The sequence below is a fragment of the Pestalotiopsis fici genome (assembly GCF_000516985.1).
Source record: "Pestalotiopsis fici W106-1 unplaced genomic scaffold PFICI_Scf_11, whole genome shotgun sequence".
NCBI classification, from domain to species: Eukaryota; Fungi; Ascomycota; class Sordariomycetes; order Amphisphaeriales; family Sporocadaceae; genus Pestalotiopsis; species Pestalotiopsis fici.
Genome location: NW_006917101.1, coordinates 735,706 through 748,120, shown reverse-complemented (window position 1 = coordinate 748,120; position 12,415 = coordinate 735,706). Strand labels below are relative to the sequence as shown.

At 49.0% G+C, this 12,415-nt stretch overlaps 5 protein-coding genes across 5 annotated transcripts; 2 read left to right on the top strand and 3 right to left on the bottom strand.

The window, feature by feature from the left end:
- Positions 1 to 466: 466 nt before the first annotated feature.
- PFICI_13223 (uncharacterized protein) lies at positions 467 to 1,804 on the bottom strand (the record flags this gene model as incomplete). The annotated part of the gene is made up of 4 exons (XM_007841804.1): positions 467 to 879; positions 941 to 1,014; positions 1,072 to 1,457; positions 1,514 to 1,804. 4 exons carry the CDS (start codon positions 1,802 to 1,804, stop codon positions 467 to 469), a joined length of 1,164 nt encoding a protein of 387 aa, XP_007839995.1.
- A 1,384-nt stretch (positions 1,805 to 3,188) lies between these two features.
- Positions 3,189 to 5,309, bottom strand: PFICI_13222 (uncharacterized protein; the record flags this gene model as incomplete). The annotated part of the gene is made up of 4 exons (XM_007841803.1): positions 3,189 to 3,438; positions 3,495 to 4,255; positions 4,319 to 5,099; positions 5,164 to 5,309. 4 exons carry the CDS (start codon positions 5,307 to 5,309, stop codon positions 3,189 to 3,191), a joined length of 1,938 nt encoding a protein of 645 aa, XP_007839994.1.
- A 524-nt stretch (positions 5,310 to 5,833) lies between these two features.
- PFICI_13221 (uncharacterized protein) lies at positions 5,834 to 6,914 on the top strand (the record flags this gene model as incomplete). The annotated part of the gene is made up of 2 exons (XM_007841802.1): positions 5,834 to 6,005; positions 6,061 to 6,914. The coding sequence occupies 2 exons, from the start codon at positions 5,834 to 5,836 to the stop codon at positions 6,912 to 6,914; spliced, it is 1,026 nt and encodes a 341-aa protein (XP_007839993.1).
- Positions 6,915 to 7,436: 522 nt separating this feature from the next.
- On the top strand, positions 7,437 to 8,930 carry PFICI_13220 (uncharacterized protein; the record flags this gene model as incomplete). The annotated part of the gene is made up of 2 exons (XM_007841801.1): positions 7,437 to 8,039; positions 8,106 to 8,930. The coding sequence occupies 2 exons, from the start codon at positions 7,437 to 7,439 to the stop codon at positions 8,928 to 8,930; spliced, it is 1,428 nt and encodes a 475-aa protein (XP_007839992.1).
- A 1,326-nt stretch (positions 8,931 to 10,256) lies between these two features.
- PFICI_13219 (uncharacterized protein) lies at positions 10,257 to 11,582 on the bottom strand (the record flags this gene model as incomplete). Its single annotated transcript, XM_007841800.1, has 1 exon — positions 10,257 to 11,582. The coding sequence occupies one exon, from the start codon at positions 11,580 to 11,582 to the stop codon at positions 10,257 to 10,259; it is 1,326 nt and encodes a 441-aa protein (XP_007839991.1).
- Positions 11,583 to 12,415: the final 833 nt, after the last annotated feature.

The window sequence follows — 12,415 nt, the reverse complement described above, 5'->3', positions numbered from 1 at the left end:
CAGATCACCCCCTTGAATGATTTTTTTTTTCTCCGGGGCAAAGATATTTGTAACTATAATCTGTCTACATTGTATGGTGAATATGGATGTTCTCGAGTATTTGTGACGGTAAGAGCACTCAACCCATCTCTAGAGACTTGCAGGAACTGTCAGAGGTCAATCTGGACTTGCCAGAACCTCTGGAATTTGTTTATTTGGCAGAGTTTAACATGACTGGAAGTCATAGAACTGTAAAAGAAGAGGAATGAAAATTTATTAAATATGTTAGTGAATTCATGCTATATTATGATAGGATGTAAAATTACTGAATCGTACCTAGGCAGTCATGATAACCTTGTACGCTGGCTGCAGCCTTTAACAGAAATTCTTCGGACTGTTATGCAGTATCAGGCAAGATATTATAACCACCAGGTCTATGTTACAAGGCTTGATTTATCAAAGTTTTGCATGGCATTAATGATCCTTTTCAAGCAGTCCGAGACTCTTGCCATGATAACTCTGAACGCACAACAATACCCTGAGGCGTATCGCTGCTGTTGTCGTCAGAGTCATACTTCATCACGCTGCTCGATACATTGACTGTTCGGGAGCCCGAGAGTTCGTTCATGGCAAACTGGTCATTCTTGCTCGTAGCCAACCTCTCGAATGATCCCTCGCCCCCCAACTCGCTTGTGCGAATCTTGGGCCGGGTGGTGCTCTTGAGTATCGTGGATTGGTTTGCATTGGAGAGGTATCCTTCCGAGCACGAGACGCTGGTGGTCTTGAGAGGGTTGTTGTAGCGTATGCGCCGGTAGACGGGGACGAGGGCGGGGAGGCAGCCGCTAATGATGGCCACATAAATTTCCACCACGGTCGCCATGGCCGAGGCGACAAATTGTTCTGCTGACGTTAGTTTTGGCCCTTTATTAGATTCATGTAAAGCCAAGTGTTCATAACATACTGGAAAAGTTGGTAACGCCCTCGTTATACATGGTCCCAGTGAAGACGGTGCGCAAGAGACTGGCAGTAAAGGCCCTGTATCGTATGGTTAGCCAGTGCAGATATTATGGCATGGTTCATTTGGATACTTACATTCCACCAAGGAGGAAGACACCAGCAATTCCCCACTTCTTGCTCTTTGACGTGTGCAGCTTGAGGATCTCTTGGATGGGGAGGAACAAGGTTGCGAAATCGATAACGACATTGACGGCCGAGTTGGCGAGGAAGAAGAGCACGGGATCAAGACATTTTGTACTCGGATCGGCACGTAATTCAAAGTTCCAAAAGGCCTGGAGAGGTACGCATTGAATCAAGTTAACAATCTGACACGAAAGCGCCCAGCCGAGAGTTACAAGTCCAAGTATCCAGCAGCCCAACTTGACCCTGTGAGTTGGGAAGATTCGCTTGTAAAAGGCAAGGAGAGACAGCTTGACTAGGGCGGAACTGAAGACGTAGAATAGTTCCGCTGCAAGGAGGGACTTCAAAATGTCAGAATATATAACCTCAAATGTGATGCGAGATGCTCAGCTCTTACTTTGTATAATTCTGCGATATCACTTGGCTCCTCAGCGACAATGACTCGAATATCTCGTCCGAGGCCACCACGTTGCGTCATGAATCCAACAGTAACAACGACGGCATGATGTGCCACCAGCGATGCCAACGTCAACCAGTCGTCGAGGCCCCATGGTGTACCCACCAGCTTTCTTGACCAAAACCGGAGGCCCACGATGACTGTCGAAACAAAGCCGAGGACACACGAACTTATCAACAGGGCTGGGCCATCATCAGAGTAGTCCATCGAAGAAGTATTATCTGTAGACATGATGGCAAGTTGTTTCCCATTGGGCAGATGGGGTTTCGTGGCCCGGATTGTTTAGACAAGGATCTGTCGGAGAGATGAACAAGGAAAGTGGGTTGCCGAATGCATGATCAGGATGAGGAAACTCGATTCTAGCAGTTATATGTTAATGCAAGGATAGAAAGTTGTACTAAAAATGTCAGTCGATCGACCCCTTTTCAACGGCCAATCTTGGGCAAGATGTGTCATCCTCATTTCGGTTTTCAAAGACTATAATAATCATGGGAAAGGCCTTGTAGATGTCAACCAACCATTTGAGTCGAGACACAAAAGGTCGTATGGTAGCAGTGGTACCCAGCCATCCTAGTGGGCGCAGGTGAGATACCAAGGGAGGACCAACATGTGTCAAGTGCATGTCATTGAACTCTATTTGGAAGCCGTCTCCCAGCCTGGAACAAGCACCAATCCAGTGCTTACTAAATGCCGCGATCTTGACATGATCGACGAACTGGTCTGATAGGGCTAAGGCTTAGCTGGGCCCGAGCCCCTGTACGACCTGAAAGCGGCGCCTTTCAGCAGAGGGCTAGAGCTCCGTAGCGTGCGCTTCCCCGCGCACACAGGTGAGTCGGTGATACTGTCGGGCCATCTCCCGGTCTATAATCGGGGGCCGCGTCAATGAATATGTGGTTCCAGACGGAAAGTACCCGACGGCCAAACGCCATCGTACGGTTCATCTCCTCTTAGTAAACAGCTACGGACGCTCTGAGATTTGCGGATGCCAAACGCCCGCTGATACCAGCAGAGTGGTGCAACAATAAAGATAAGGGCGTCGATAAGTGTCGCGGGTGAGTTGCACTGACTCGTGGGTCTCTTGAGGGCGGAGTAGTTCATGACACGCTTTCGGCGAATATGGCCAGTGTCAAGGATCATCGTTGTCGCTAATTCCATCAAGATTGCGGAGTAATCTTTGTCCATGAATGACTGGAATGGTAATCTGTAGTCAAATTGTGCTTCGTTGCCAGACATTGATTGAAAATCAGAGTCTGCGTGGTACGGACTCAAAGGTCCCTTGATCAGCCCGCCGATACCTAGTTGAGATAGGCCGGACCGTCTGGTTGGTGCCTCCCCCTGCGCGTGGCTTGACGCCTCGTCGCGGTACTCATCTCACTGCCGATAGCTTTTGTGCGAATTCGAATTTGACGTCAAGGCTAGTTGCCAGACTCGTTCGTGGCTTCTGCGCTTGGGTGTCCTTTGCAGAGCGACGGTTCTATCAACATTAATACTGCGCAGGCTAAGGTCTGCTGATTGCAATATCAGTGATAGAAGTTGTTCTTGCATCGCGGCCGTTGAGACGACAATCTGGGACAACCCCATATCGTCCGCCAGGTATCACACCCGACTAATCAATTCATTGGACATCCTCCCTGGCCTTTGCAACGGCACACCGACCAAGACGATTCAGTTCCTGCAACAAATCGACAGCATCATTTATTTGGTCTTCGGTCCTCTCTGAAAAACAAGGACCTAGTAAACTTCGAAGTAGCCTGGTGGCCGTGTCAAGATGCTCTATCCATACACTTGATCGAGGACTGCGGGGATGGCTGAGCATGTCGGAAAATAGTGACAGAGCTGCAACAGATGTGTAGAAGCCTATATGACTGTGGCCCATGTTAGCAGAATTTGGCAATAGACTGTCTTATTTCTTAAGGCTTACGTGGCGTTTTCCTTTGCTAAGACAGCAGCTGAATTCGCAATGTAGTCCAACGTCGAGCGGCTAGCCTCCAAGGAGATGTCACAACTGGAGTGTATGGCGCTGTGAAGATCGTCGGGAATGTTCCCGGAAACTATGCTGTCGGCACCGCACCTTCGAACCGTGGTGTGGACGACTGTCATCATGTAGTGATATTCCAGCTGCAAGTAGACTCGTAGCGTATCCTCTGCGCTGCCTGGCAGCATAGTTGGTGCAGCTACACGAGTGGTGATGGAGAGTTTCGGCCGCAACTCCATCGTTATAGATGACCTCCAAACTTCGATCGCGTCGTCTAGCTGGCGGATGCAAAGCAGCACAGCTGCATCGGCCAATTTGGACGCACGGTACGAAAATAGCTCTCGGTAGACCCTCTCTTTCAAGAAGCAAAGATTCAAGCGATGCGGAGAAAACGAGAGGAGAGCAATTTGAGTTTCGTTCCCATAGGATCCTTGACTTTGTGCAGAAAAACAGGCAGGTGGCGTCAAGTCACAATGTTCCTCTGTTAGAAGAGGAGGTTGTCCTGAGCGAAGGGATACATCCTTGTCCGACATATAGCACAACCAGAATAGCCTTCGCAACAGAGGCCCATCATGGTCCCATGCCAAAGAGCTGCCAGATGGGCACGGCAAACATACATGTCCACCAAGGGCGCAGACCATGCGGCAGGCAATGGAGTGCAAGACATTGACGCTGCTGTTTCGCTCATTTGACCAGTAAAAGCGTTGCTGTTATCCTGTGTGAGTATCACGAGGATAAAACGGTTGTGAATTGTGTGAGACTGCACCTACAAGCATGAGCACGGTCTGAAGGCCAATAAGACTTGGCTGCTCAGTAACGTATCCCAGGAGTGACTGCACTTTAGCTGCGTACATGCGCCGGACCATTTCATCACCACAGCCCATCAATGCAAGGGCTGCCATGACGAAGACTCTGGCCGCGCTTTCCGACGGTGGGAATGATCCGGAGCGAGACGATGCGTTCTGCGTTTGCTCGTAAGCCCTTCCTAAGACCATCTGGAATGAATTCTCATCAAGAATGGGAAAGGCAGAGTGGAGAGACGACTTGAAAAAGGCGGCGGCCATTTCCTGGACTGTCTTTTCGGCAGGTAATCTCCATAGCTCCTCGTTGGGTACGCGTGATGGGAGGGATGATTCAAGGATACTCGGATAGCATTTGAACAAACGCAGCATGCTAAAGGTAAAGTCTTGGCCCGTCTTTGATTGGATCCATTGCTCGCCTCGGTCGGATAGTAGAGGCAAGCCCATGCAGTACCAATTTTGTCCCAAGGAGCACTCGACGGTACTATTGTGTGCCGGAACGAGTGGTGAATTGATTGGAGTACTTGGAAACGAAGGAGTAGATCTCTGCACAGCAGTCAATTCGTCTGACAGGCCACGAGAACTACCTGAGAATCCAGACTGAATTAGGGGTACGGGTGTTGCAACAATATCGAAAGATGCGTTCTGGTCACATTGCACTGAGGCTTGACTATCAGAGCGACTATTGGCCACGGTACTCTCGAGTTGCTCGACCCTCTTCAACAACTCCTGCACATCTCTCAGTTTAGCTCTGAGACGAGAGGCGAGAATTATCAGTCATTGCGCGCGGAGAAACCCATTGAACAGCCTCTCACCTGTTCCTCTTTTTCTTGACTTGTGTTTCTCGTGTGTATGTACACGCTAGGTTATGTTCGCTGCACCAGTCGCAGGCAGACTTTTCGTCTCCGACGGAACATTGAATCTGAAGGGCGAGAAGGCGTATTAGCGGACATGTCGACATTGCAGCAGGCCAGGGCGGGCAGCACACCTTTCTTCTATAGCACGCATCACAGGCGCGCTTTCGAGCCATGACTTGAGGCTGGTATCGAAACCAATATCAAATCCGGCCCCAGAAGTCGGTCAGTGTTGCGTCAAGAATATCTGGCCGTACTTGCATGGATCGGAAGCTTCTAAGACGCCGCTTACAAAGGACGCATTTAACTTAACCTGAATGGGGAAAAATGTCTCGCAGGTCGCGCACAGGGACCCAGGGCAATCCAAGCTAGCGCCCCGGGGGAGGTTCTCCAGGACCCTGTCGCCCACAGAGATCAAAGCTACACTTAGTCATCGGAGGCTTATAAGTCGCCGTGTATGCATACAACCAACAATGCACAAGCTCACTGACCAGAGTATAGAATTATTTAAAGATCTCGACTTGGGTCATTGATCGAAATGAAGACAAAAAAAGTTTGACGGTTAACCAACATTTTCCCCTTCCCAATATTCTATTTTTCAACATCCATCTGAACCAGCCAAGGTATCATGATGGCACACCTTGAAGCGCAGTGGACGCAACTCACAGCCAACCCACGCCTGCAACGATCTTCGCAATGTTTGTCAGTTATTAGTTCCCAGGCTTACATTTTCGGCGGCGAGTTGCTCCCGAGACAGCCCGTTTCGAATGAATTTGATGTAGTTACACTCGACAAGAACAATGGTAAAGGCCCATCAATACTTTGTTATCTCAATTTCAAAACTAATCTCATGACCAGAAGCTGCTGCTACAACATTGCCCGTACCTCGTGGTCCGGCACCCATCCCACGAGTTGGCTCCACTACGGCAACAATAGACGGTGCCATCTACATGTTCTCCGGTCGGGGTGGTCTGGACATGGCACCGATTGAGGAGAAAGGTTCATTGTGGCGATACGATCCGATCGGATCTCTGTGGGAGCTGGTCGAGCCTAGTGACCCGGCTGCTGCATACCCGCCCGGCCGAAGCTACCACGCAAGCACATCGGATGGTGCCAAGAACATCTTTATCCACGCAGGGTGCCCCGAGAACGGCCGGCTATCTGACCTATGGTCTTTCAATATCCAAACCAAGACATGGACGGAACTCGAGGCTGCTCCATCACCACCTCGGGGCGGTACCTCGCTAGCTGCACATGAGGGAAAGCTATACCGCATGAACGGCTTTGACGGCAAGACGGAGCAAGGCGGGGCGCTTGATGTCTACGATATCGCCGCCCGCAGCTGGTCCACCATCTCTTTCAGCCCTGATGGCGTGCAGGGCCCAACTCCTCGCAGCGTCAGTGCCTTGTTGGTCGTTCGCATCAATGGGCGGGAACATGTAGTGACGCTCTTTGGCGAAGGCGACCCCAGTGCACTTGGCCATGCAGGTGCTGGAAAGATGTTTGACGACGTATGGGCATTTGACCTAGTCTCCCAGAAATGGTCCAAAGCCACTCCAACTGGTGCTCAGCTGCCAGCTGCCAGAGGTTGGTTTGACGCAGATGTAATGGGAGTGGACGCGGATCAACAGTTTGTAATTGTCCATGGTGGGCTCGCAGAGGACAACACTCGGCTCGGAGATGTTTGGAAGTTGAGTTTGCAATTCAGGTAATTGGGTATATTCCTAGACAAGTGGCTACATTGAACATATGTTTTCGCGTTAGTAAAGTCATAACTTGAAGCCGTTCAATATTGATCTTACATCACTGGTTGATGCTTGACAAATAAGTTACCCATAGTTTCTTAATGTAAGGTTTTATTTGTCGTTGCAATATTCAATGCGACGTCAGACCGAACAATGAGGCTCCAATGATGTTGTCATCGCGGGATGTCGTTGGTCAGACCTGCATACTTTACGCCCGAGGAGTAAACCCCATGTTGCATTGCGTGGAGCTAGGATTTATGCGCTGGGGGCGGTATGGGATCAAACCCCCACAATGTCGGGATTTTATATCTCGTGGTAAGCATTTCGGCCCCAAAGTCGTAGCAAAGGAGTTCGCTGAATTATAATTCGAATAACTCAAGGCTGGGTAAACCAGGAGAATCGTGAATGAGTCCTACGCTAGTAGGATATAATAGTTTGCTTTGACGAAATTTAATTCTCATGACCATGACCGTCGGTGATTATCTCAAAATGTTCAATCATGAATCGGGCCTCGAAGTTGCATCACACCATCAATCTAGATCCGGTGGTCTCGAGGTAATCCCTAATGAGCTTGAAAGCATCCCCACGGCACTCGATTCATGGCACGCAATTCATGGGCCCTCTGAGAAAGAAGGCCAACAACCTCAAGCCGATACTGGACTTGGGGCAGAACCATCTAGCTCGGGACCAGCAAACAGTTCTCATGTCCGCAAGACTCGGAGGTTCTGGATTATCTCTCTGATTGTACTTATCCTCCTGGTTGTTGCTGCGACTTTGGGCGGCGTGCTTGGCAGCCGTGCGCGAAATCAAGCGCCAGGCACCTCGGACACTTCAAACTCCCTTCCCAACCCGGGCGAAGGAAACAGCAGTACGCCACTGACAATCCGGAACAATTCGATGCTATCCATTACTGGGCACCTAGAAGAAGACGGTGGCTGGACGGCCAGGTTGGTCTTTGAAGGGCCAGACGGAAAATTACGGTTCCTGGACCGCAGTGGCCCCGATGGCTTCTGGTCTGCCGTGACAATACTAGATCGAGTGCCTTTGGCACCTAATGGATCTTTCACTATTTCTACATACCTCATTGGAGGGGTAAGCACTTGGATCACGAACAATGTGATATTGAGATCTTGCTAATGACATTGTGGATACAACTAGCTGTCGGCGCCCCAATATCAATTATACTACGCGACAACCTCTGGCCAAATGTGCGGACAGGTCTTCAAAAATGGGTCAACGCCGATAGACGGAAGTCCAGACAGCATCAATGCATTGAACTTCACAGCCCCCGATGGAACGTCCATGGCGTCATACTTTCCTTATATAATGGTTCAAGATCAAGCCAGCAACCAGATGATGTGGTATGGATACAAGTATCAAATACAAAATGGCTACTTTGACTTGACAGCAGAGTCCCAACCTGTGCTCGCAAGTAGCCACACGTCCATGGTGGTTCTTCCAGTAAATGCCTGGATGTACGAAAACATCAATATAACTTTGCTGGCTGGATTCTTCTATCGGACGATGGAGGGAACACTGGCTTTCGCCTTGGGTCAACCCACGGTGCCCGGTGATCATCCAAGCTTTTTGCTGTGGAACACGACTGCGGGCGGTTTCCCCAACGTATCTCTGCCGGAAGGGGGCGCGATTAGCGGCTTTGCGTCGGGGAGGGTGATACGCAGCGAGCAAGTAGACACGCATCTTCTTTACCAGGACGGCAACGGCACCATACAGGTTCTGTGGCAGGAAAACGGCAAGGATTGGCAAGGACCCACCACCTTTGACGCTTTTGACGGTGCAGATATGGGAACATCGATTGCGTGTCTAACCTTGGGGGCCTACTCGCGAGACGGTGGAATGCATGTTAATGTACCCAGCAACTCGGACACAAACAGGTGTTACTTTCAAAGTCAAGGTGGTTTAAAGGAAGTTTGGTACGATGGATATACTTGGCGAGATTGTGGATTTATAGCAACCGGGTGAGATATTTGAGAAAGCATTTTATTCCCAGTCTTTTATTTAAAAGTCATTGTATTACTCAGCCGATTTACGACGCATCATTAAAGCGTATTTCTCATCTGAGCCAATTTGAAAATCAGCTACGTTTTCCCTTTCACGTTGGCTCAGGTGAGAGAAACTTGAAATTGAAACCTGGAAAGCCATGATTCTATCTCACCTGAGTTAATGTGTGAAGGGGAAGATAAAGACGAGATGATTGAAGAAGCATTGAAAGACATCTGAATTGATCTCTAGTCTACAAAAGAGAGGTGCTGAAGAGCTAAATATACACCCAATCAGGTGATCTGCGGTGGGTACTGACTACGGCAGTGCAACAATTTACATTGTCTACAGATGTGTTGCTGCCTTAGATAAACGTACTTGAACCTCATGCTTCTTTGGTCTTCCCCTCCATCCTTTTCACATGGTTTCCTGCTCGCTTGAATATCTCGTCACAGAAAGCCTTGATTTCAGGGTCTTCTTCTGTTTCGTCTACATACTTTTGCGCCTCCAACAAATCATCCAAAACGTTTCTACATATATCGTTGAACTGTGCTAGTGAGTAATTCTGTGCCAGTTGCTCTTCCATTCGCAGGCTCTCCACCAGCCTCTGCGCTCGTACCTGGGGGTCTCGACGCTTTGCTAAGAGATGCTCCCTTTCTTCCGTTGCTGATTGACCAATGGCCACTGCCGCAGATATGTGGCAAAGGCATGTTTGTAGAGTTTGTGTCCTGTACGACCCGAGACTTGGCTGCTGCCTCGAGATCACGTTTTCAAGGATTTTGAATGATTGCTTTATCTTGAAGTCGTGGATCTTGCTAATCCTCATCTTTGACAGAGATACCACTCGCGCTTTGCTTCCAGAGCCAAGGGGTGATCTCCTCGGAGATGAATCTCAGTACCAGAATACCTGAAAACTTTCTCAAAATGCTGAAAAGCGTCATGAAACAAAGTAGATTAACAATCACGAGAACTATATATGCACAAGTAAAAGTCTAAGTAACCTCTAAATCCTGAATGCATAAAAAGAAGTTTCTTCCCCCCCCCCCCTACCCAAAAAAAAAAAAAAAAACCGGGCTGTCAAACAGAGGAAATCTATCGCGAAGTGACAGGTCGGAGTAATCTCGGCTGGTCTTGATTCCATATCTCCAGCGATATAATGTAGGTTATTCATCTTTCGGAACAATTGATAATTCATGTGCCAGGGAAACCGTTCGAGTGAGAGAAATTGATTTTCTTTTTCTCTTCTCCATTCCAGGTCTTTCTCCTTTGTTCTTCACTTGAGTCACACCAACCATTTATTCACCTCTTCTATGTCGACGAAGAACTTGGGGTGGGATAGATATATCTCTCGTACTTTCGAGGTTCATCTCGGTAACGTGGCTGTCCTCGGGAAGGAACCAAGGCACGTTTGTTGTCATAGTCGGCATAATTCCCCGCCCACCAATCGTCCTCATCATCCCTAAGCTTTCCAGGAAAGAATTCATCCCTGAGGGCCACACCACAATCATAAGTGCGATGAAAATCCATTATACCATCCATCACCTTTCGTGCTACAATATGTTCCTTTTTACGGAGAGGAATGTTTCTCATTCGTGGTGACAGCTCTTTCGAAGCAAGCCATGCATTCTGAAACATGCCAATTCCGCCAACGGAGAGCAGACACCAAGAATCAGGAAAGGCTTTTGCGGCTGAAACATTGATAAGAAGGAGAAGCCATAGAACTGAAAGGCATCCATATGAGATCTTCGTTATGGCGAATCCCAATGGAGATTTCCCCAAAGGCCAGAATCTGCGAGCGAGTGGCTGGCTACGCCAGGTGTCGTTTCTGCCAGCGGATTCAATGTCTTTGCTGCTCAAAGGGAGACGGCGCTTGAATTTTTCCCACGGTCGGCTATTCTGTGGCGTCTGCGGACAGGCAAGTGACTCCAGATCGAGGCAATTACCGTAGCCAAAGATAACCATCACATCTCTCGAACCATTCCCTCCGGTAAGTGCGTAAATAGATCTGGAGTTCTGTCGGTGCGGCAACTTTTCAGCTGTCCATTGAGGCAGCGCACCTGCCCATTGAACGAGAAATGTGCCGATGAGGACAATGAGAAGAATGTTCCAATCTTGATTCACTCCGTAGGGAATCATTGATATTCCGATTTGAAGCGCAGTAACGCCAAGCCCAACTAGGTGAAGTTTTGTCCATGAGAACCTGGAACACCCATTCGAATTGTAGACGGCCTCGAAAACCGTAATCTTGATGGCGTAGTCGCGATCAGACTCTGAGAGCTGGCGTGTCTCATGGGCTTCCAAATCCCTTAAAAGGCGACCGACAATAAAACTCTTGCTCTCCCGACCATAGCCAGACCCCAAATTGAATACTTTGCATTCGTAATCGGGTGGCGGGAGTAGGCGTCCGTGGCTAATGATATTGACCCAGCCCATGAAAGCGTATGCGACGCAGCCAAATGAAAAGCATACGGGGACGTAGAGCTTTCCTGTACCCTGCGCAAAGGCGCGCTGAACGACATCGCCACCAATTATCATCAAGACGCTGAGAATATCGACGGGATTGGTCCACTGAGAGGCTAGAGAATTTTGCACGCTCGTGGACTGATTTCCGAGATTTCGAAGCCAATTATCCATGTTCACAAAAGCGTGTCACAAGGAGGTACAGAGTATTGGGGGTGGTCAATTCACCACATTCACGATCTTGTTTGAGATGGTAGGATAGAATGAAGAGATCCAATCCCTCTCGAATCCGGACGACCTGGGCCCGCTCCTAAAACACAGAACTGGCTGGTAAAATTCGAGGCAAGTCAAGGGCCGCGTTCTGGTGAAAAGATTTTGATGGTAATCACGTAATATGATGTTTTGGAGATGCACACTACCGAGCTCATGTGTCTTTGTGGTACGCAAAAGGAAGACCTTTCAGATTTTGCCTTCTGGATAGCTGTTGGCTGCCCAGTAGGACTGTGTTGCGGCACACCAGCTCCTCCTGCAGCCGTCAAAAAGCACCCACACCGAGCCTATTAAAGCGACTCTCCCTACTCCTGAGTCTAGGCGTCTCATCATGCATCCATCCACCCAATAAGCAAAAGCTCTGTTAGATAGAAAACTTGGCATCCTGAGGCGCATTTCAAAGGTGCCTTCTTGGTTATTTACTTCTGTGCCCGAACTGGGCTATGCATTGCCGCAGGTTTTTCCGTCAGCCTGGGCGGGGTCGTGCAGGTTCAGCTCCCGACCTGTAGCTGTCGGCGATATCACGCCAGGGGCCCTGGGGAGGAATCATTTTCGAAATTGTCGGTATGCAAAGACGGGCGCCAGTCTCAGCTGGATCCACGACTGCGGGTTCGTGACCAATCAGACCTGCATTATAAGTAGTGTTGGTAGGGTTCAAAAGTAACCCTGGTGATCGATTTTGTTCGCGGCCAAGTTTTAAATCGTTTGAATGTCTGCCTTTGGAGAAATATGTAGTT